Genomic DNA, 23,345 nt, shown 5'->3' with positions numbered 1-23,345 from the left:
TATCACGTCTTAGAACCTCGTCTTATCAGGACAACCGCTACATACAAAACAACCCTTCAGAGTCACACTATGTTAGATCTAGACCAGTATGTCACTCTACCCACGCCACCATCTTCTTTCTTCCGAGCACCTACTAACCAATCAACCGCCCTTAGAACAATAGAGAACATCAAACAATGCAAACTAATACCCGAATCCGACATTGAGGAAATCTGCACGCTCCTAATCGACATTCTCATTGACGAATCCAACATCCAGCACCTACATACCCCAGTCACCATATGTGGAGATATACATGGCCAACTACACGATCTCATTACGATTTTCGCCATAGGTGGCGAATTGCCGCAGACTCAATATGTGTTTTTGGGCGATTTCGTTGATCGTGGCTTCAACTCGTTAGAGACTTGGTTGTTGCTCATGACTTACAAGTTGAAGTATCCTTCGAAAATCACTTTAATACGGGGCAATCACGAGTCGAGGCAGATTACGACAGTGTATGGGTTTTATGATGAGTGTTTGAGAAAGTATGGGCTGGTTAATGTGTGGAGGTATTGTTGCGAGGTTTTTGATTATTTGAGCTTGGGCGCGGTCATCAACGGACGTACTGAGGGAGGTAAAGGTGAAAAAGAGGGTGGAGGTGGCAGTGGCAGTGGCAGTGGCGTGTTTTGCGTGCATGGGGGACTAAGTCCCGAGATTGACTCTATTGACCAAATACGTATCCTAGATAGGAAACAAGAGGTTCCACATGAGGGGGGCATGTGTGATCTACTATGGAGCGACCCCGAGGAAGATGTGAAGGGGTGGAGCATATCCCCACGTGGTGCGGGTTTCTTATTTGGCGAATCTGAAGTCGACAAGTTTCTTCATTTGAACAATGTGGGCTTGATTGCTCGCGCGCACCAGTTGGTGATGGAGGGGTATAGAGAGATGTTTGATCTGAAGTTGGTTACCGTTTGGTCAGCTCCGAATTATTGTTATCGGTGTGGGAATGTTGCTAGTGTGTTGAGGATTGATGATGGTTTGAATAGGGATTATAAGGTGTTTGAAGCAGTTGAGTTTGATGAAGAGGTAGCTGGAGGTAAGAGAGATGGGGGTGGTGGTGCGTTGGGCAAGAAGCCCGTAGTAGAGTACTTTTTGTAGAAATAGAGAGAGAGAGAGAGTGTGTGTGTGTGTTTGTGGTCTTTAGATTTGTATTACTCGTTTGTATTATTAATGAATTGATGTTGAATCTTGAGAGTGGAAAAGTAGGGTAAGCTGGCCAGGACTTCGAGTGGAGCAGAAATAGCTCAGTATGTGTATTTGGCACCATGTGCCTAGTACATCCATTCACATATCAGACTTTGAGTATTTTGTATCATAACTACAAATGGAAAAACCGTTTCCTATTTGGGATAGGCTTGATTGTTGTCTCAATTTGTAGCTAGAGAATGCGCCGGAGAGAGCCAAATAAAGCACAAAGTTTATTAATCTTTGGCTCCTATCTATTAAACCACGAAGAGGGTTTAAACTATAAAAGCTGTTAATGTGTCAATGGTAAAACGCGGTGTTTGAGAAAAAAAGTGCCAATGTCGCAAAAACACGAAAATTAGAGAATCTGCTCATACGCGTCTTTGTAGCATCACACACAAAATGAGAAATTACTTCAATAAGCTAGAGTCAAGGGTCTCGTGTAACCGTGATAAGTGCTAGGAGTTAAAATTTCGGCTACGTCTAACTATTGCCTTTAGTGCAATGGCAGAACAAAAATGCTGCGCGTTTCATTGGTCCTGGAATGTAACGGTGAGCCCGAAGATAGGATATGATGGACAGGAGAAGGGATATAGCTATATGCCTGTGTGTGTGTTCCATATACATTGCATATCCTTGAAATACTATATGCCTTTGTTTCAGAGCTATATTAGAAAGAATTGCTCAATTACAACCAGAAACATATCCGACGGAAGAGCTTATATCCGCTTGTGCGTTGATTTAGTTTCACAAATTAATAATTTTTCAAAAATTTCTTCCCAAATCCGATTCTCTACTGGCTCGTGATTACACCATTCAAATCAAATGTATTTTCATAAGCCCCGTAATCACCAAAACTGAGTGCTTGTCACGCTTGTCATCGCTGACAGTGTGTGATATACAATTTTTGTTGTGGCTTACACCGAGACATTCGGACCGACGTTTCTTGGGTTTATGCGTGCAAGCCCTTCTCGACCAAGCAAACAATAAAGACTCGGTCTCAGTAGCACAAACAGAATACAACAATAAGAGTATTCAAAATGTTGGTTTAAGCTAGCCCCTTTCACTCTCCAGAGAAATCACAGTACAGGTGAGTCGAAATTTCACTAAGGGAGTCTGGTTGATGCTCAATCTTGACATACTAAAGGCGGCACGTGCAAAATGCTGCGGACATAAAGAGTATCTGGCTGCCTCAAAACACATTTAGTTCCAGTTTTACAGTTTTGTGTTCACTTGTTTTTGATTTTCACGAAATTTCTTTTTTTTTTTTGTCTTTTCTTGGTTGTTGTTGTTGTTGTTATTGTTGTTGTTAACAAATGTAATTATCACACAAACCTCGAATAAAGGGAACATCTTGGGATCTTCATCAACAGGGGATCTTATCAACGTGTCCTATCTCTAAATATGGCTTCAATAGACAAATATCTTTTGAGCTGAGATGAGATACAGTTGCTTGTCTTTAAAAGGTGAGATTATTCTCTATCTGTTGTCCTCTTTACCCCAACGAAGTAAAGGGGTCGTGTATAAAAGACTGCAGGAGTGAAACAGTTGGTAAATAAAATTTGAATTTCTTTATTATCTCAATGCTTCATACAGTAAGAGGCTTTTGCTTCAATTTGTACATCTTTTATTATTTTTTTTCTCTAAAAAACTCAAATATTTTTTTTTTGTGTTTGCTCTGCTCGTAAGCAATTAGTAATTAGTAAAAGACTTGGGTTGCACTATAAATAGAAGAAATGTTATTAGTAAACAACAGAACAACAAAACAACAGATAAACATAGCACAGGGTGCTTGCTATACAACAAGGCTTGGTGTTTAATTTACGTGAATGACATTTGGCGTAGGTTCAATTATCTTTGATCTGTATTGGCGCTTCAACAACAACGCGTCTTCTTGCTCTGAGATCCTCGGATCCTCGTTGTAAATGTCTTGTCCATGAGTTGAAGAGGCTTTAGTGCCAGTCCACAAGAAAGTGTGCAAAGACATTTTTATTCTGTTTTTTTTTTTTTTGTTTTTTTTTTGGGGATTTGCCTACTTAGTTTGTAGAATTTCTCAGACGGACAACAAAAACTCGCTTGCACTTAGTATATACAGTCCTTTCTCATCGTAAACACAAGTCTGCGTAATATGGGCGAAAGAAACAATAAAGACAAACAATACACTCGAGAACAACACAATTCAGTTGCACATCACTCGCTGGATCGCTCGCCCTAATTGAAACAAAACAATTCAATTGGCTATGCAATATTGCGTAAACAGTACAAACAACAAACCTTGCTTGTCGTGTTTTTCTTTCATCATTCTTTCTTTTGCTGCATTTATTCATGAAATAAACAATAGGTATTGTTTTCATGGGCGGTTATGAGAGGATAATATCCGCAACTGCCAAAAGAAGCGTTGCTACTACGATTGATTATCCTCACAAACTCCTTTTAAGCCAATACAACTTTAGTGCAACACTACATCCAAGCCTTGGCAATTTATGCTACTTTTCTAGTTGCCTTGCAAAGATTCCCTTCCTTCCCCCCCTTTTATTTTTTTTTCCTCATGAAGGGTGTTGCAAACAAAGTGTTTAAGAAGAAAATTATGAAATAAATCTGTGACGTATTTGAAATTCTTGAATGTAGTACAAAAATGGCTAATTGATGTAGCAAAGTTTGGAAATTGAGCATTTGGAAGATTTTCTTATTTCACGGATTACACTCACAGCTCTATTTAAGTTTTTGTAACATTCGTAATGGGATGAGCACAACAGTATAAGGAGAGATCAACAAAAAGATTACAAAACTGATATATACCCTCTTAGTGATCGGGAAATATTTTTTTTTTCTTCTAAACAAGTATATATTGATTCTAAGAGAACCCTTTTTCGAAATTTCAAAGGAAATTTTGCTGTTGTTTCTGCTGAACCATACATTAATCAGCTTAATTGCATTAACTCATCCATTCATTAATTCATTCATTCTTCTACCACGTCGTATTACTATTCAGAAGCTCAACGCTTAACCCAGTCGTCGCATTTAATATCCACATCTTCACCACATAGACTCCCATACAGTCCCCATTCCATTACATTTTCCTTTTCCTTTTCCTTTTCCCTTTTTTTTTTTTTCTTCCTTCCCCATTTTACACTTCACAAAGCATATACACAACTACAATGAACTTTGTCGGACTTATATACAGCTTCTTCCTATTCATAGCATTCACAGCTGCAGAAACTACATCATCGTCATCATCATCTGCTACTACCACTACAACTACAAGCTCACAAAGTAAAACTTCTGTCTGGGTGACAGGAACTGATGCTAACGGAATAACAAGAACGACGCAAAGTGTATATTACCAATCGTTCAAAAGTGCATACACAGAGGCTATAGAAACTCCTTCTTCGGGCTCAGCTGGGCTTGGTAGTCTCTCGGGAAGTGTTGGCCACCTTCGCACATACGATATGACTACAATTTCACTGGGTGGTGCAGCTGCTGCTGTTGACGACGTTGCTGTTGGTCGTACTTTCATGACTTTTAACAGTCTCTTTGCATTGCTTTGTTTAATTCTTTAATAGACAAACTTATATTTCGTCATTGAAATTTTTGATGTTGCTGTAGTATCTGCCAAGCAGGTCTTTCTCTCTTTTTGCTCTTTTATAATTTCTTGGTTCTTCTCCTTATAAGAAAAGATATTTTCTTTTTGTGTACTGTTTACAACTCCTTTTGTGTAGTTTATGCTACGCTACCTGTTTATTTTGCATTCATTTCGAATTTCTTTTTTCTTTCTTTTTTTGTTTTGTTTCGTATTGGAAAGATCACGAGAGAGAGAGAGAAAGAGAAAACCATTGGTAGATCTTAGATAAAAAATCTGCTTTTGCAACAGAATGCTAACCATCTTTGGGAGTTGCTTGTTTAATAGCTCTTTTGTAGCTTAAAGCAGTTAAGCAACACAGATTTTCAAAGCTCGGGTATTACGTTCAAACTTCTATTTAGGCAGGGTGCCATGATCAAGCTCTCACTTCATGTTGAATTTGTCAAAGTCTTTGCACAAATTACCGAGCAAAAGATTTAAACACTCTCCAGCTTTACAATTTGCCGTTTATCTATACCTGTAGACTAGTCTGTAAAGCATAAGGCTGACTTCACCATCTCTTGCAAAACGGTTACCTAATAACTACTAGAACTGTGGCTCTGTGTCACGAGCAATAGCATAAAAATTGCGCTACCTTAATTTTAATTTTTTGAATCAACTCTCATTTGTCGCGACTTAGGCACAAGTATTGATCACGTATTGGACTTATCAACAACGGACAACTACATCTATCGTCCTTCATGTCGTTTGATTCTACTTGAAGATAATCGCCAATTAAACATAAAGCACACTAACACATCCTTCATACACTCAGTAGGATACTGTAATGTCCAACAGAACAGCTAAATCACCGTCGCCTAATACGACAATAATGCATAATGACGACCAGGGAATTGAAATCACCACCGAGTCATCACTTCAAAGACAAAGACTGCATCATCTGCAACAGCAACAGCAACAGCAGCTGCAGCCGAGTAACAGTTCCAACGGTAAACCTACACCCTCCAACTCAGACCCCTCGATCAACTTCAACACCTCCTTTGATCTACTCGATTACAAATCCATAACTTTAGAAAACAAAGGGTCAGTAGCCCGTGACCATATGGCCAATGAACGTACATTCCTCGCGTGGTTACGTACATCACTCGCATTTATAACCATTGGAATTGGGGTCACTCAATTGTTTCGATTAGAGAAACAAGGAACAAAAGTACACACAACGGATCGAATACTCGACCTTTCTTTAGACCACAAGAGCGATGATTTGAAACGATATGGTAAACCATTGGGATCCATATTCATAGTGTTGGGTATCCTAACTTTAATTATGGGGTTTAGACGGTATTTTCATGTTCAACGATTATTGACAAAGTCGTATTACCCAGCCGCGAGATTGGGTATTGGAATTTTATTATTTTTGATCTTGAGTGTTGTTTTGGTGACTTTGGCCTTGGTTTTGCAAACATCGTTAGTGTAGAGCTGATACTAGAATTAGGAATTTAGGAGGGAAACAATGCAGTGTAGAAGAATGGCATGAGTTTAGAGATATTGGCTTATTGAAACATAGTATTCGATTTAGCTATTGCGCTCTTTTCTTTGCTTTTCTTTTCTTTTTTTTTTGTCCCTTGATGTCTTTTTGCCATACCTGATCGATATATATAATAGAACGCACACTGTGAGCATTGTACTGATCCATTCAAGACCAATAATATCAGCGTATGCCGATATCTCTGCCAATTGAAATGCCTTCAAATAGTAGTTTGACTTGAGCTTCAAATTTAGTTCTTGGGGGCAAGCTTTTTGGCTCTTCGTGACGTCCAAAGTCAGTAGTGTAATGTTTCAATAACGCCATACCTGCACTTCTTACGTAATCTCGCAGATTCATTAAGATGAAACTTGATACGAGGAATGCCAAAACTCTACCAACGTCCACTTTTGGTTGCATTGCACACAACTTCTTGATTGTCCTGTAACAAAAGAAGAGTGACAAAGCGGAGTAAATGTCGTCAGATAGCTTTCCAAAAACTGGTAAAAATATACCAGATTTTGGACTGTTTTCAATTTGCCCTAGCATGGGAAGGTCACTTCCTTGCGAATTACTCACTTGCAAAAAATCTGTAACACTTATGACCATTGCTTGAAGCACAAAAATTGTACTTGTTCTGTACCACCACTTGACGGGGAATTTTTCGTAATTTGGCGACCGTTGGTCATAACAGTAGGCGACACCTAGTCCCATTGAAAACAAAAGTTTCACATGTGACTTCCACACGAGTTCAAGATGCCTTGCTAAGAGGCCAGCAAGCTCAAAAGGCCAGATGTGGTCTGGTTTTTCATAAGTTGCAAACAGACACTTCTGCAAAGCTAATCTCATAAACTCAATTGAGTAAGCAAAGATGAAAGGAATCAAGGTCAAGTAGATTACCGATTTCGTCACACCTTCGACAAAGCTTAAGTGGTGAGATCTACCCTGCCTGTTTCTTCTTTGCGAATAGAGCAACATGGCACCTAGAGTTGTGATCGCAATTGCAAGAGCTGTTTTCACTCCTGTGTAATATACGTATTTTGCATGGTTCAAGTTTCCGTAATGCTGTTTAAACTCCACTCGCAATTCAAAATCACTCCAATGTTCGCTATCCGGTACAATATAGACACAATAGAATCCTGAAACCGGTACCAAGAAGCGCACTTCTTTATCGATTATTCCATTCCAATAAATTACAGTGTCCCCATTATGCGTAGCTGCACTATCGATATTGAACTTGCCATTCATGTCCAACATTTTCAGATACAATGCTGTTTTTCTTGAAGCAAACAACATATTGTATTGTTCGTGCACTGGAATCGACGTGAAGTTGACAATATCGGGGTAATGTAAGGTCAAACCGGGCATATTGTGCTTGGTTATGGAATCATCAGCAAGTAGCCGGATATAGGAGCTGTTGGAATTCGTAGGATCTTTTTTCGACGTAACGACATACTACACCTTTGAGTGTAATTTAATACTGTTGGTTCTTGTTCAAATGCAAGCACAACTGCAATGAATGAAACGAATACAATGTAATTGAATGTGACCAGGTACATGCTTCAACTGGGTGCTTTAAGAAAGTCGCTGCTTCTGGAAACAGGACCCATGTGTGTGTGTGTGAGTGTGTGGGTGAGTGTGTGGGTGTGTGTGTGGGTGTGTGTGTGTGTGTGTGTGTGTGTGTGTGTGTCTGTGTGTGTGTGTCTGTGTGTGTGTGTCTGGGTGAGATGTGAATCTTTCAGTGACAATCGATGCCAATGGTACAATTCGTGTAGCTCAATTGGTGAAGTTCACTATCGCCAGGTATCCTGGGGAAACATTTTCATGGTTAGAAACTGGAGATCATTTGAGAGATACACAAAATCGTAAATTATTGGCTCGCGATAATTTCTGTTGCACACAATACTTGAACTACTTTGTACGTTCATCAACCCCATACTCCCCAACTACAAACGTACCTGTTGTATGCGTATGCTGCAATCTGCTGAAACAAGTAGCCGTGTTACACACTTTAAAACACTCGAGTGTTCAAGAGTTGCACATTTGACATTCTACTTGCACATTTTGCATTTGAAGTGGCAACATAGAGGGTTGTAGCATGTAGAGATATAGTATATAATGTTAGCACAGGACCTGGGTAGTCACTTCTAGGGGCCCCTGTAAGTTCAGAGTGTTTCAGTGCTAGTGCTTTTGTATAATCCGAGAATCGAAATTTCACATTGGCAGTTGCAATGAAGGACAGCGTTTGAACCTGCATCAACCTCTCGGATCGAAATGAGGTTGGGTAAAGTCTCATCCAAACAGAATCGATGCCGCACTGACCAGTAACAGAGAACTTATCCAATGAAGCCATTGCTTTTGCAACCTACAGAGGCATTATTTTCTATCACGTGCATCAGGGCTTTTGACCTATATTTTGCTTTTCTGTGCAAAAGTACACGTACAAATACAATTGTGTGTTGTTGTGTGCGTCACTGAAGAGGAAAAAAAAAAAAATTTGAGGATTGGAAAGCTTCAACAGATTGCCATAGTCTATATCCATATACATCAAATCACATCAAAATGGTATGTCAAAGGATGCCTCAATGGGATACGGGTAGATGATAGATATTAGAAGAACAACAGGGGGAAACTACAGAGTACGATCGATGAGGGGATCAACTCAAAGAGATATTTAATGTGAATGGCAACTTGAAATATCCAACCACAACATTCCAATCAATCATGCAGTGTCAAGAACCGCAGTCAAGGGAACGTGTTGTAAAACGCAACCTCCAGTCGCAAGACTGTGTCAACCGTCGACACCCCTGGCCGTAGCTTCAAGTATCAGCACTATCAAGTACCACCAAACTCGATTACACCTTCTGCAATGTTATACTCCAATATCTATCGCACCGATCCGCAAGAAATTCTTTCTCAACATTGATTACTAACAATTCATCTTTTTAGGGAAAAGTTCACGGTTCATTAGCTCGTGCTGGTAAAGTTAAGTCACAAACTCCAAAAGTTGAAAAACAAGATAAGCCAAAGAGACCTCAAGGAAGAGCTTTCATGAGATTGAAGTACACTAGAAGATTTGTCAACGTTACCTTGACCAACGGTAAGAGAAAGATGAATGCTCAATCTGCTTAAGTTAAAGTCAATGCGTTGAAATCTGTTGTATTTTATATATATAAATTGGTTTAATGGGTTCGATGAGTTAATACATATACATAAATTTTGAATAATGAAGTGGGAAGCCTCCTTGTAGTGGAAAAGCCTTATGGTTTGCTGTTGTACAAATGTCTATGTTCTATAAGCTTTCTATTTGCCATTTTGGAATCAAGAAATACGAATACACTCTTGACCTCACTTCAGCCGTCTCTTCATCTTCAACAAACATTGGCGTCATATTTATCATATCAATCTTATCGGCCTCAAAATCGTATTGTTTACAAGTTTCAAAAAATTTCAAGTCTTCATTTAGCAAGTGGGCTCGATGAGGACTGAAGACAACGAGACATCTTCCGGTAGATTTTAGTGATTGACGGCATGCAGAAAGTAACTTGTGGTGTTCAGTATGATTGAAAATCAAGTCTGATAGTATAATTAAATCAAACTTTTCGTCCTCTTGCAATTCCCCTGTCTTATCATCTCCGTAAATCAGTTCTTTCACATTGTTACCCCAAATGTATCCCTTCACCTTGTAATCAGATATCTGGGGTGCATTATTCTCCAATTCACTAAAACTGTATTCAATGTGGTTAATCAAATCAGGATCGGGGTAATCAGTAGCTATTACTTCCTTTGCTCCATTCACAGCACATACCAATGAAGGTAGGGCTGCTGCTGCACCCAACTCCAAAATCCTTTTCCCTTGAACAAGTTCAGTAGCATGTTTATCCAAGTAGTCAGCAGTGTAAATACCCGCATTCCATAACATGTGGCCCCATAAGGGTGATTTCCCGACCAATTTCATCCGAATCTGTTTCGGTTGGGCATGGGTAACTTTACGGTCGTATGTAGCAAAGTGTGACTCAGGTGGTGGTGGTAAAAAACCTTCTGGTTCTTCGAATATGTTTGCATCTATAGATAGCTCGTCATCGGACATGATATAAGTTTTAGCTCAGTGTTTGTGAATAAAAGAGATCTGGCTCTGGGTTAGACCGATGATGGTGAAAAAATAATAAAAGAAAAAAAAAGTTAACAAGTGAATCAGTAGTGTGTAATACACACAGACAAACCATTGGTAAAAGCACATCGCGTAATATCCATCACCACGACAATTCCTCATGTCACGACCCAAGAAATGGACAGACGTATCTATAGAATTGATTAAAGATCCAGACAATTTCGAATTATGGCAGCAACTAATTACCTCAGCGGAATACAATGACAAGAACGGGATATCTAAATCAACACCACAATCTCAATTACAAACACTACGAACTTCGTATGACAGATTTTTAGCAAAATATCCCTTCATGTACAAGTACTGGATACGATATGCTGAATGGGAATTCAAACTAACTGATCTCGATGCAGCTATCAAGATCTATGACGATGCATTTCAACACTTGGAGTGTTGCATTGAATTATGGGTCAATTATCTACAATTTCGTATCAACACAATCACCAACAACGTTGATCAAGTGTTGAATCTATTTGAAAAGGCAAGAAGGTTGATTGGATGTCATTTCTACAGCTATGAGTTTTACACTCTTTACTTGTCATTTCTAGAAAGTTATGCAACAGACACAAATCAATTCAAAAGGAAATACTACACATTGTTGAGAATAATTCTTGAGGTTCCATTGTACCATTATGAATACTTTTACAAGAAATATTTCGAATTGATTTCACGTATTGGAAATGACGCTAAACTTCAACTGGACTTACCGTACATTGTTCCTGCAAAAGAATTACAACGACAAACAAAGAACTTGTCTCAAGAGTTGAAAAAAACTTTTACTGATGCTTACATTACCATCCAACACAAAGTATACGAGCTTTACCATTTTGAAAAACGGTTCAAACGGCATCACAATGACATAAGACTCATTTCACGACAACAATTGGATGCGTGGCTACAGTATTTCGATTTCTTGCAATTGCAGAAATACCCTCAACTGTATATTGAGATGAATTACTGGCGATATCTATATATCGCTGCAAACTATCCTGAGTCGTGGCAAAAATTTGCTGATTATTTCGTGTTTTACAAGAAATTTAATCTGGCGAGACACATTTTGATCCGAGGATGGAAGTATCTTGGAAACCATCAAATATTAATCAAGTTGATAGATTTGGAAATTTTCCTCAAACAATATCTTCGAGCCAAAGAATTGATTGTTGAGTATGTAAAGTATAATGTGTCAATTCCAGTTGCAATTCACGAGAAACTAATTAGTATTGAACGGATATTCAACGAGAATGACGACGATCATATGCTCAATATATTCAAGCTGATTATTCAAGACACACAAAACGATTGGTTTTTCAATGTATTGAATTATTATTCCATTGATAAGGACAAGAAGATGGTATTTCTTGCAGAGATGAAGGAGTTCAAGGGTCAAAAGTATTACGACACAGCCATGAAATTGGTCCTGGAGAAGGGCAAGGAAGATCAGGAAAAGTCGCCCAATTTCAATCAACTTTACAAACAGCTACTATATTCATCGTCGTAACGTGTACTATTTTCTACTCCAAGTATAGATTGATCAGGGCAACTAATAAATACCAACTAACCAAAGCAACTCCCAAAGTTCGATCAAACCTCCATTTCTTTGCTGGTAGATACACCAAAATGAATGCTACAGTAACGATCAATGCAGTGGTGCTCAAAATCACACTTGGCTTCAAATCAAACTTGATTGAAGTCACACCCGACTTTTCTATAACCAAGAGCCCGTTGAATCCCACGCCTAACAATATAATCAACAACGGAGTGCCCAAACAGGAGTTTATACCCAATATGGGATTGATCTTTGTCGCCAACGTTATATTAGTAATCACGTCATTGATTGAATTACTGATGGAAAACACAAGTAGTCCAAGAATGTAGTCGGAGATTTTCCAAATCAAACCCAAATTCTTGAGGATTTGTAAAATGTAGATGGAAATGTTTGAAATGATGATTAAACTGTTCAATGTACCCACAATTGATACAAGTACAATTTTGGTGTTCATGTTGATGAACCTTTTCAAATATAGTGTAATTAGGATCGATATAACAACGACTGGTAGAAACAACTGTAAATCGAAACGAATGAATTGGTAATTGTAAAGTAATGGCGTTTCAAATAGATACCACACAGGTAGATACTTGTGTTGACGTAATTGAGTCTTCCATTGAGAATCTTCAAACTCAATACAGCGATGGAATGGAATTAGGAATATGAAAACAAACTCAATCAAATTGCAAATGTATTGGAAAGTTAATGTCAACAATCGTTTGGGGAAAGGCTGGTGATGGCTATGTTGTCGGTGTGATTGCAGACGATACAGCGATTGTCTTGAGTTTGAGTGATATTGGGGTCGTGATGGAACTGGTGGCAGGGTGTTGTGATCCTTAGGGATATAATGTACTGACAAGTAATCAACAGCTTCATCAATAACGTCATTATTGTGGTGCTCTTCATCGCCGTGGTTTTGACCCTGGCCCTGGCCCTGGCCCTCCACTGTACCAATATTTGGTAAACTTTGACTTGGTGCAATTGAAGATACAGGTAGTGGTGAAGTTAATGGACTAACATGTGCAGGAGAAGCAACTTTTGAACCCAAGGGACTTGAAACGGGGGAATTCCTTGGCGAGTTAAGTGGCGACACGCTTCTTGAAATGCTTCTAACTGATCCATAACTATGCTCATCATTCGATATGATTTCCAATGCGTCTTCGACATTATAAGGTTGTTCCAATATGCGCGGGTACCCATACCCTTCACCATACTCACCTTGTTCGGCATTATCCTCACCATCTTGATGTTCAATCAACAACTCTTCATCGTAGTCTCGCAACTTCTCCTTATCAAATATACTTAAAAAAACAACATAACTGACATAAACGCAACACATAATAATACATTCCAACTGATTAATCTTGCCATCGGATAAAATGTACGCGAAAAGGACAAGCACCGCCAATATCCAGCCCAAGTCAATGATCAAAATCTTGGGGTGCTCCACTTTAAATCCCCGGGTTAGGACCGCTATCGATCCGATGATGACAGTAAACATAATCAAGATACTACCCATTAATTGGCCAATGACCAAGTTGCTGCTTCCTTGATCCAAGGCAATGTGGTAATTGATCAAGTCGGCTAGTGAATTCGTCAACGGAATCAAAATGAAACTCAAGATTTGATTATTCAAACCTAGCTTGATCGTCAATTCATTCAAGTTCCGGAACAAGTAGTTGGAAACTAGGATACTCAATGACAATAGTATCAAACATAGCGAAAACAAAATAGACGATGAGATGAAGATCAATGAAGCAACATTGTGGAATTGGCAGTAGTACAATTGAGCTAGCTTGAAATACGACACATTGCAATTCTGCTCAATGTATGAACAGTAATTTAAATGAGCTTTTGGTGGGAATGAACATTGATTTAAGTCATCGTCTGAGTCAGAAGATCTGGTTGTAAAGACTTCAAACGCTGATGCAGGACCAACAAGACTTGCTGTGGTAAGTAGAAGTAGTATGATTTTCAGTTGATGTGTGTTCTGAGGTAGTGGTATTTTCATTTTTTCTTTTTTTTTTGGCGGCTAATTTTGGTTGCTATGGGGTCCTCTTAAAATAGTTGCATGCTTCCTCACTGTGTGAATTGCTTGGGTGTATACGAAACGTTGTGTTGGTTGGACTGAACTAGTAAAAAGGGGTCTCCTTCCCTTTTCTCTTATCTCATTGTCTTGTGCCAGTGCCCTCTTTTATATCAGCAGCTATTTTCAAAATTTTTGAATGATGGTAACAAAGGGCAAAAGAAAAAAAAAAAAAGAATGCAACTTGTGTTAAAAACAATTGCGAGTGTTGCTATCGGATCGATCATATCGCAGAACCAATTATGAACTCTCCCAGCGCAATTTCGTGTCGTTTGATGTTAGTTTCTAAAAAAGGCCAAAGTGTGAAGTGTCACAATCTAGCCCATTCGTAAGGGACTTGCACGGAAATTAGAATCTATTTTAAAAAACGCTTTGTAGAGAGATGTTAAAAATAGAAACAAAAGCAAAAGAAGGAGGACGATTTTGTAATTTAACAACAAACACTGCACGTGATCCTTAAAAATTTTCCCACTACTTACATGCAACTGTTCCCTCCTCCTTCTTTAGATCCCTTCTATTCCAACTCATGTTCATACTTGGCATACTCCTCTCTCTTCAAAATATCCTTAGCAATACTTATATCCAATTCAATATCCTTAATCAATGCTTCCTTCGTGGTATAATTCAATTCTGGTCTTATATACCCCAATACAACATATTCCAAATCAGCACCATAAAAATTAGAACTAAACTTATTGATGATATGTATTTCGGCGGCTTTGGTCTTGTTATGATAGAATGGATTCCATCCAATCGACATAACCATAGGCCATACAGTAGATAAATCAGTCTTGCACAAATTGTTACCATGATTGAATAGGACATCCTGTCCATCGGGTCTCTTATCAGTAGTGTCTGATTCCTGTGGGTGCGGGTATATCTTACACCACCCATAGTAGATCCCAGTAGGTAAGTTGTTGAGTTCGTCGTGGACGGGGATGTTGGCGGTGGGGATTCCTAATTCGCTTGAGCCTCGACCAAAGCCGGATATGATTTGAGATTTGTGTCTTATTGGGTATGGCGGTTGTGGAGTCTCGGGGACTATCGTCTCTGGTCTAGTCATTCGTTATGATGTGCGTGTGTGCGTGGGTGCGTGGATCTGTGCAATACTGTGGATTTTGATCTGAAGATTGAACAATTTGTTCTGTTTCCAGTTTTCAGTTTTTTCTCTTTTTCCGTTAAACAGTTTGGTGTGAGAGGTTAGTCGATTACTACATAAGCCCTACTCAACAATATTCTTTGCAACAAAGTCACATTAAAAGCTATACACTAACTACTTCCTCCCTCTAAGAAAACTTCTTTTCCAATTGTTCTAATAAAGTAGCAGCATCCTTACCAAAAGATCTAATACCTTGAGATAATTTTTCAGTAGCCATAGCATCTTCATTCAATGCCAATCTGAAAGCAGGCTCATCGTTAATGAATGAAACTTTCTCAATTGGATCACTCTTGGCTTGAGCAGCATCCAATACTTTTGGAACGTCTTCATTCGAGTTGTACAATTCCTCCAATAATTTAGGAGCAATGGTCAAGAAATCAACACCAGCCAATGCCTTGATTTCACCAGTGTTTCTGAATGAAGCACCCATGACAATGGTCTTGTAACCGTATTTCTTGTAGTAGTTGTAGATTTCTTTAACTGACTTGACACCTGGGTCAGTTTCAGCAGTATAAGTTTCACCAGTGGAAGCCTTGTACCAGTCCAAGATTCTACCAACAAATGGGGAGATCAAAGTGACTTGGGCTTCAGCACATGCAACCGCTTGTGGGAAAGAAAACAACAAGGTCAAGTTACAGTGCACACCATGTTCTTTTTCCAACTCTCTAGCAGCTTGAATACCTTCCCAAGTAGAAGCAATCTTGATCAAAATTCTCTCCTTGTCAATACCTTGTGATTTGTACAAGTCAATCAACGACAATGCCTTCTTGATGGTGGCTTCCTTGTTGAAAGACAATCTGGCGTCTACTTCAGTGGAAACTCTACCTGGAACAATGTCCAAAATTCTCTTACCAAATTCAATCAATAATCTGTCCAAGGCAATTTCGGCTTTTTCCTTTGGGTTAGAACCCTTGTCTTCAGCGTATTTGACAGCGACGTCTATGACATCAGCATAGTCTGGGTTCTTGGTGGCAGCAAGAATCAAAGATGGGTTGGTGGTGGCATCTTGTGGCTTGTACTTGGCTATTTGTTCAAATTCACCAGTGTCGGTAACAATGGTGGTGCCGGTAGCTTTCAATTGTTCTAATGAGTTTGACATTGTCGATTTCTGTAGTATAGTTTGATTCTGTAATTGAATTTGTAAGCTGAAATCAATTGAAAGTTAAAAAAAAATGAACCGGTTGTTGAATTTTCAAATGGGTATTTATATATGCTTAAATTTGCTGGATGACTGCGTGCCCTTTCTCTCTCTCTCTCTCTCTCTCTCTCTCCCTGTAAACCGAAATCATTTTAAATTTATTTCTTTTTTTTTTTTTTATCCTTCTTTTTTATTTTTTTTTTTTTTTGCTCTCTATTATGTTGGACTACTCCGGAGATAAATAATAGTAACTTATAATCCTCCGGTATTTGTAAAGACAAAGAAGGGCCCTCTCAAATTACAGCAAATGCAAGTGCAGCTACATGGAACTGTTCTGTCAGTACAGTGTTACTTGTTCGCTAAGATATCTCGCTATAAAGTCGCCACGACTCAAGCGGTTAGGTCGGAGATTTTTTTTCCATAACTACTAAGAAATGATTATGTCATATTACAGGTCACATATTCTAAACCATATAGTAGTAAGGACCACACTCTCATAATATAAAGTTGCTACTAAATGTCCATGAACTATGCGTTGCACAAAGGAAAGCAAATCTGAGACAACTTAGCGTGCAGTTGCACAGCACTAATACGATGACCCCTTGTTTAGCAGATCCATCAATGAACCTCGTAGACAAATTCCTTCAATTCTCCCCCCCCCCCCACTATAGATCTCTGCGTGCCCGTCCTTCTCCCCCCTTCTCCCCCAAAAAAACAAAAAACAAAAATTTAAAAAACAAAATAAAGTAAGTGACAAAAGTTCGGAAAATCAAGCCGCCCGTCAACGGAAAAAGAAAAAGCGTTGGGAAAACAGAGGGTACTGTAAGTTGTACAACACTTAATTGTTCTTTTGTTTTTGTTTTTTTCTAAATTTTCATTGTGTCACGTGAATACGGAGAATTAACTCCGATTGATATTGCAAAAAAAAAAATCCCCCCCAAAAAAAATTTCAGTTTATTTCAGCCTTGGCATGTGATAATAATATTTTAAACCTTATGTGTTTCTGTTTCATGATACATACTCTACTTTGCTCTTCTCACCATTCCTCCTTCTTCTTCTTCTTCTTCTTCTTCTTCTAACTTTGGATAAATAAGCAACACATATATTCTACTCATCAGCTGAATACAAGTCAACATCGTTGATAGAAGAAAAAGTGTCGTTGCTTCAACACTTTGGATCGGGGTCAAAGCAAAGGCAACCTTTGGTCTTTTAATTTTTGCAACACAATTTTTGACTTTGTTTTGTTTTGTTTTGTTTTGTTTTATTTGTTTCTTTCCTATTTACCCCAACATCAGTTTAAAAGCACAACAAATACCAGCCATCAACCAACGGGCAAACAACAAACACCGGCCATCAACCAGCAAAGAGGATAAACACAACGTTGAGAACAATCTACTGCGGAGTATACACTGCATTCAAGAGATGGTTGTGAGATCTTTGATTTATGGGGTTATCGACAGAGTCCCAGTTGTCAACAATATCAATCGATTTATCCAAGAACGACTGCTGGTATCGGACGTATCAAGTACTAGCTCTTCGTCAAATAGTGACTTGGAGTCTGATGACGCAACAGAAGAAGAATATTTACAAGAAGTTGTACTCCCACAGTCACCAAAGCAAAAGATTCATGCAAAAATCATTAAAAACAGAGCAACTTCACCTTCACCAGTACCAAATGAGCGAGGAGAACTAAGTGTACTATTCGACTCTCCAACAAAATCTAAAGTATCTGCGATTGACAAGAGTCATATTAAACCAGTTTCTGCTAGATTGTCAAAACGCAATATTGAGAAAGTTGACAAAATCGAAGCTCCAGATTTGAATACTTTGACCAGTCCTACTTTGGTTGACGATAGTGATCTGTCATTGACTCCGAAGCAAATTGGGTTTGCGTCATTTGGTGCATACGAGAGCGGGTCAACAAAAGAAGCCAGGAAAATTCACGTTGAACAATATGTAAATGATCAGAATAACAAGTTTAACGAGTTGATCTCCAACAACTTAGAAGCAGTGTTGAAGGAGGATAAAACAGATGATGAGGAACAGGAAAATATTGTGTTCAACTACAACAAAGATTCGAATCCTGGTGTTGCATTGTTATCGATGATGTATGACAATCGAAGAGTCATAGCGTCTTCCGTCTACAAGTATGGAAAACAACAAGTATTTTCACGATTGCCGTACATTCCATTAATCAACCCCAAGCAGCAAGTATCGCAAGATGAGACCGATCAATACCTTATTGGAGGTAAACGAGAGAACCAGAACTTGTCGAGTCCATTTGCATCGCCAATTTTAGGAAGAGCTTTGATGACACTTGATAATTCACAATCAGCGGCCAGGTCAGACCAGCAAGACGAGGAGATTAGTGTGGACTTGAGCCAGCAAGATGTTGTAGATCAAAGAAAATTTGATCAGCTCATGTCCAATCTAGACGATGAGGTTAAAATAGACATCTTTTTGGATTCTTTGGATGAAAAGACTAAAATCAACTTGTTGCATCTGTTGCGCAAAGATTTAAACATGTACAATCAGCAAGATGCAAAGCTATCACCTCAAGCAGCAGTTCACAATCTATACTACAATGAAAACATCTCCACCATAGACAAGATCCAAATTTTCATCATCATATCAGTCAAGTTGTTCATTACCGGGATCAAACTTTTCATTCCAATCACCAAATATTTCATACACAAGTTTCAACAAAATCAAATGTACATATTCAATGCCAAAAACATGAATAAATTTTTCAACTTTTTGATTAAATTTATGAATTATCTTGATTTGAAATTGAATGATAATGAACAATTGATTGATCAATTGTCCAAGCAGGATTATGTCAAGACTGAAGAAAACATTGAAGAAATGTTCAATGAGTTCAATGAAAGGACAAAGCTGTATTTTAAGCCAAAGTATTTAAAGGAGAAATTTATTGCCAAAGATGATCATGTCAAACGCAGTGTGTATGACATGGTTGTAAAGAATTTCCTCAGCGAGGGGGATGAGGAAGAAGGAGATGATGACGATTACGAGGGCAAGGTAGTGAGGCATTACCAGGAAGATCCCAATTACGCAATGTACTTCACTGGTAGATCAATTGATTCATCTGCTAGAGAAAGTGAAAGTGGAAGTTTCATTGAAGAAGAGGATGAGGTGGACATTTATGAAGAAGAGGAAGAAGATAATGAAGCTTATGCTACTGCTGCGAGTAAAAGGACAAGTACGTTCTCTGATACTAGCAGAAGATCAAGTTTCACACGTCGAAGAAGGAGAAAACCACACGCCAAATGCTAAACAAGGTCTAGTTCGACTCTTGGGGAAAGAGGTGGGAGTGAAGGGGGGGGGAATTCCATGTTGTTTTGTTTAGAGAATAAGGTTTTGGGTGAGGTTTTGCGCATATGTTATTACGGTTTGATGAAAGAGGTCATGTTACTCTATTCTCGGGTTATTGTTTTGTTTTTTTTTTTTGCTACTGGTTTAGTAAGGCGTGGATAGGGAGGAGGGACTATTATATTTAGTACAGTTAGAGTATATTTCTATTTAGAACTTTGTAAAAGAGTTATGTATTTGTTTCTAGAAGTGGTTTGGTAGTTCTCTTTGGTACTTTGTTGCTTCCCCCGCCTTGGTTATAGACCAGGTTTTAATAGAACTTCACTTGAAGTAGACTTTTCTTTTGTCTTCATTTGCGTTGGAATTGTTGCAAAAAAAAAAACAGAAATAGATGAAATTTTGGGGAATCTTCTATATTTGGGAAACGTTTCATTAAATCTTTAAAAAGAAATCAATTAGCAACTTAGGGGAGCTTCTATGACAGATTGGACGTAGACGGTACCCCCCCCACTCCCCACTCCCCACTCCCCTGTCAATGTTGCATGCTCCATTTCTCTCTGTATTGAGAATTCTACTGTATTAGTTGATCAAAATGGTCTGGACAGAGACAGACATTTAGCTTCGTACCCCCCTTTTTTTCACTCTCTATTCTTTGGATCTACGAATATGTCACAAAGCCCTAATCACAGACAAAAACCAAATCAAGTGATATTAGTGGACAAACTGTATGCTTTTCAAATTGTAGAGTAACTGTCCGTTCGAGTTATGCTCAAACAGATCCAATTGGGATACTATTGTTGACACTTGGGCGTTGATAGAAGGGCAATTGCGATTACCCTCTCTAACATCATACGTTACTGTGTTGAACGCAACTTGTAAATTGCTTTTTCCTTTTTTTTTTTTTTTGGGTTGACGCAGCACTAACCTCGATAGACAGACAAAACAATTTCTAGAAAGATTACAATAGTCTCTCCGACAAATTAAAGATAGTGGTTGAAATGAGGACACAACAGCGCTTAAAAAGGTGGGTATGTTGATTTTGCAGAAAAGATATAAGGTTTGGGGCAGTGCATATCTCTATATTCTTCTTGACTATGCTGTGAAATCGCTCCCTTAGTAGCGCCAATACAGCACGCTCTACTATACTGAGTGTGTGCTTGTCAAAAGATAAATTGAAACGTGTCCTCTGTATCTATAATTCTTTTTTTTTTGTCTGCCAGGCATACTACAAATTTAACTGCTTTTGGAATGTTCTGTAGAATCTTGCACTACCTCTAGGCAGACACAGATACATGCACACATACAATTGGCAACCCCTATTTTCAAAACAATTTTATTGTTGCTTTTCTATTGATCAACTTACACTACCTTATCACATAGTTAAGAAAAATGTCTGCATAAATTACAAGCATTATATTTCTTTTCTTCTATCACTTCCAATTTTCATTTATAAAAAGACACAAATATCCCCACCCTGGACTTTCTGCTTTTAAATTTTTGGTCATTCAAATTGGTATTTTTCGCCTTCCTTCTTTTATTTCTTTCTTTCTTCAACAAATTCAAAGTCAGCCATTTTTTTTTTTCTCATTTGTTGGTTTTTTTTTTTTTTGTTCTTACTCATAACAACAAAACACACACACATATACAACAAATACCAACACCAACTCCAACACACCCTTAGTTCAACATATATACACCTGTGTTCATTACATTAGTTGTATCGTGTTAGCTTCATCCCACCCACCATCAAAATACTACAAACTACTCGGGCCATCCTTTACTACAAGAGTTTGTACAGGTCATTTTTTTTTTGTTGGATTTTGAACAAAAATTTTTCCTCTTTTTTTTGGTATTCCCGCTTCTGATTGGCTGATTGCTTCATTTTTGGGGATTTTTTTTTTTTATTTTTAATTTTGCCTTCCAGAAGTTTCCAAAGGAGAGAAAGTTTTTAATTTTTCTGACGCCTTGATTGGTTGATTAGAGAGAATTTTTTATTTTTATTTTTATTCCTTTTTTTTTTCCAATAATTTTTTGTTGGTTATTATTACACGACCTACATTTTTGTTTTCTGTCTGTTGTGAGGAATAAATTGGCTGTCATCACACGACCCTTTTTTTTCAAGACAGAGTTCAGAGATAATTTCATTTGGTGTCCGCCTTGTTTACGCTACCACACAGTTTTGTACATAATTTATTTTTACACATCATCAAACATGGCTTTGTGTCCTAAACCATACAGCTTTGAGAAGCATTTTGCAGCTGCTTCTAAACCATCTTCACAAATAAACAGCAGAGGCGCTGGGAAGCGTAGTTGCAACGATTCTTTGTATCCATCCACACCAAACAAGAAAATCTGTTTGCAACAATTGAAGAGAAATGATTTTCAATTGAACAACAACAACAACAACAACAACAACAACAGCTACTACTCATCTTCATCTGAAGATGATGATTCTGAGGATGAGCAGTCGTGCTACTACGCTGACCAAATAAGGGCTAAAAGAAGAGCTTCAACACGTGCATCGTTCTCAGTTGACCCAAAATTGTCGAGGGCAATTTCACAATATAGCGACGATGAAGACGAAGGTGAAGAAGAGCAACAAAACTTGCACTGCAACACAAGAGTAAGAAGCCCATGCAACTCACGCCGCACATCTAATAGTTCAATCAAAATTTTGGGATCTGAAGATGAGATTGACAATTTGGATTGCAAGTTGGCATCAAGTCCTGTCAACAGCAACTTGTGTTTGAAAAAGATGCTCGTTAGTGGTGGTAATGAATGTGGTGATGATGATGATGTCGAAGAAGAGGAAGAAGAAAGCGACTCGAATAATCAATCCGTTGCTGCTGCTGATCGTAATGCAAGAGCCAGGTGTTTCGAGTACTTGGTTGGAGCTATTGATGAAGCATGGGCTAGATATTGCGATGCCACTGCGTATGTCGAGGATGATTTGCATGGCTACATCACTCCAGCTTCGCTTGCATCTGGAGAGGATGAAGATGACGACGATAAGGAATTGATGAATGTCAAGTCTCGTCTTTTGAAGTCAAAAGATTTTCTCCAAGATCACATTGAGTCATTTGACATAACTGATGTTAAAAAGTTCTGGCATCGTTGGGATATAACCAAGTATCAAATGTTGGATGTTATGGAAGACGAAGATGATGTTTTGGAAGAACTTGAATTTGGTCGCAGAATCTTTTGATTTTGAGGATTTTTATTCTTCTTCACTCAACTATTGAGGGTGGTGCTATATTATTTGGCATTAAACTATTATTATTATTTTTCAATTGGGGTTTCAAGTTTTATTTCAATTTCAAGGGTTTAGTTTTTACTGTTTTTGTTTCATATTCGAATTATGCTGTATCATTAAAATAAGGGGAGAAGGAAGAGGAGAAGGAAAGAGAAGTAAGGAGAAGAAGAGGAGATTGCTGGAGGTAAGTAGGTATTTCATCAGAATACTATTCTTGTATAATAAAGAGATCACTTTGTACATATATATATAACTTTTGATTTTGAGGTTTTTTTTTTTTTTTCTTGTAGAGACTGAATGGATGCAACGTGTCAGAGAATGCTTTTT

At 38.3% G+C, this 23,345-nt stretch overlaps 11 protein-coding genes across 11 annotated transcripts; 6 read left to right on the top strand and 5 right to left on the bottom strand. All coding sequences in view use genetic code 12, as the record gives it.

Annotated features, from left to right (window-relative positions):
* Positions 1-69: 69 nt before the first annotated feature.
* On the top strand, positions 70-1,143 carry PPH3 (phosphoprotein phosphatase PP4 catalytic subunit; the record flags this gene model as incomplete). Its single annotated transcript, XM_051754663.1, has 2 exons — positions 70-86; positions 156-1,143. 2 exons carry the CDS (start codon positions 70-72, stop codon positions 1,141-1,143), a joined length of 1,005 nt encoding a protein of 334 aa, XP_051606402.1.
* Positions 1,144-4,388: 3,245 nt separating this feature from the next.
* On the top strand, positions 4,389-4,790 carry KRE1 (Kre1p; the record flags this gene model as incomplete). Its single annotated transcript, XM_051754662.1, has 1 exon — positions 4,389-4,790. The coding sequence occupies one exon, from the start codon at positions 4,389-4,391 to the stop codon at positions 4,788-4,790; it is 402 nt and encodes a 133-aa protein (XP_051606401.1).
* An 846-nt stretch (positions 4,791-5,636) lies between these two features.
* Positions 5,637-6,287, top strand: KGF57_005083 (uncharacterized protein; the record flags this gene model as incomplete). The annotated part of the gene is made up of 1 exon (XM_051754661.1): positions 5,637-6,287. The coding sequence occupies one exon, from the start codon at positions 5,637-5,639 to the stop codon at positions 6,285-6,287; it is 651 nt and encodes a 216-aa protein (XP_051606400.1).
* A 234-nt stretch (positions 6,288-6,521) lies between these two features.
* Positions 6,522-7,703, bottom strand: KGF57_005082 (uncharacterized protein; the record flags this gene model as incomplete). Its single annotated transcript, XM_051754660.1, has 1 exon — positions 6,522-7,703. One exon carries the CDS (start codon positions 7,701-7,703, stop codon positions 6,522-6,524), a length of 1,182 nt encoding a protein of 393 aa, XP_051606399.1.
* Positions 7,704-9,627: 1,924 nt separating this feature from the next.
* KGF57_005081 (S-adenosylmethionine-dependent methyltransferase) lies at positions 9,628-10,425 on the bottom strand (the record flags this gene model as incomplete). Its single annotated transcript, XM_051754659.1, has 1 exon — positions 9,628-10,425. The coding sequence occupies one exon, from the start codon at positions 10,423-10,425 to the stop codon at positions 9,628-9,630; it is 798 nt and encodes a 265-aa protein (XP_051606398.1).
* A 181-nt stretch (positions 10,426-10,606) lies between these two features.
* On the top strand, positions 10,607-12,004 carry PRP42 (mRNA splicing protein; the record flags this gene model as incomplete). The annotated part of the gene is made up of 1 exon (XM_051754658.1): positions 10,607-12,004. The coding sequence occupies one exon, from the start codon at positions 10,607-10,609 to the stop codon at positions 12,002-12,004; it is 1,398 nt and encodes a 465-aa protein (XP_051606397.1).
* A 13-nt stretch (positions 12,005-12,017) lies between these two features.
* On the bottom strand, positions 12,018-14,063 carry KGF57_005079 (uncharacterized protein; the record flags this gene model as incomplete). The annotated part of the gene is made up of 1 exon (XM_051754657.1): positions 12,018-14,063. One exon carries the CDS (start codon positions 14,061-14,063, stop codon positions 12,018-12,020), a length of 2,046 nt encoding a protein of 681 aa, XP_051606396.1.
* Positions 14,064-14,652: 589 nt separating this feature from the next.
* KGF57_005078 (riboflavin kinase) lies at positions 14,653-15,201 on the bottom strand (the record flags this gene model as incomplete). Its single annotated transcript, XM_051754656.1, has 1 exon — positions 14,653-15,201. The coding sequence occupies one exon, from the start codon at positions 15,199-15,201 to the stop codon at positions 14,653-14,655; it is 549 nt and encodes a 182-aa protein (XP_051606395.1).
* A 223-nt stretch (positions 15,202-15,424) lies between these two features.
* On the bottom strand, positions 15,425-16,396 carry TAL1 (sedoheptulose-7-phosphate:D-glyceraldehyde-3-phosphate transaldolase; the record flags this gene model as incomplete). Its single annotated transcript, XM_051754654.1, has 1 exon — positions 15,425-16,396. One exon carries the CDS (start codon positions 16,394-16,396, stop codon positions 15,425-15,427), a length of 972 nt encoding a protein of 323 aa, XP_051606394.1.
* Positions 16,397-17,857: 1,461 nt separating this feature from the next.
* KGF57_005076 (uncharacterized protein) lies at positions 17,858-19,729 on the top strand (the record flags this gene model as incomplete). The annotated part of the gene is made up of 1 exon (XM_051754653.1): positions 17,858-19,729. One exon carries the CDS (start codon positions 17,858-17,860, stop codon positions 19,727-19,729), a length of 1,872 nt encoding a protein of 623 aa, XP_051606393.1.
* A 2,248-nt stretch (positions 19,730-21,977) lies between these two features.
* Positions 21,978-22,970, top strand: KGF57_005075 (uncharacterized protein; the record flags this gene model as incomplete). Its single annotated transcript, XM_051754652.1, has 1 exon — positions 21,978-22,970. The coding sequence occupies one exon, from the start codon at positions 21,978-21,980 to the stop codon at positions 22,968-22,970; it is 993 nt and encodes a 330-aa protein (XP_051606392.1).
* Positions 22,971-23,345: the final 375 nt, after the last annotated feature.

Source organism: Candida theae (assembly GCF_024610275.1).
Source record: "Candida theae strain CBS 12239 chromosome Unknown scaffold25, whole genome shotgun sequence".
Classification (NCBI taxonomy): Eukaryota; Fungi; Ascomycota; class Pichiomycetes; order Serinales; family Debaryomycetaceae; genus Lodderomyces; species Lodderomyces theae.
Note: the sequence above shows the minus strand (reverse complement) of the source record. Positions and strands in the feature narration are given on the sequence as shown.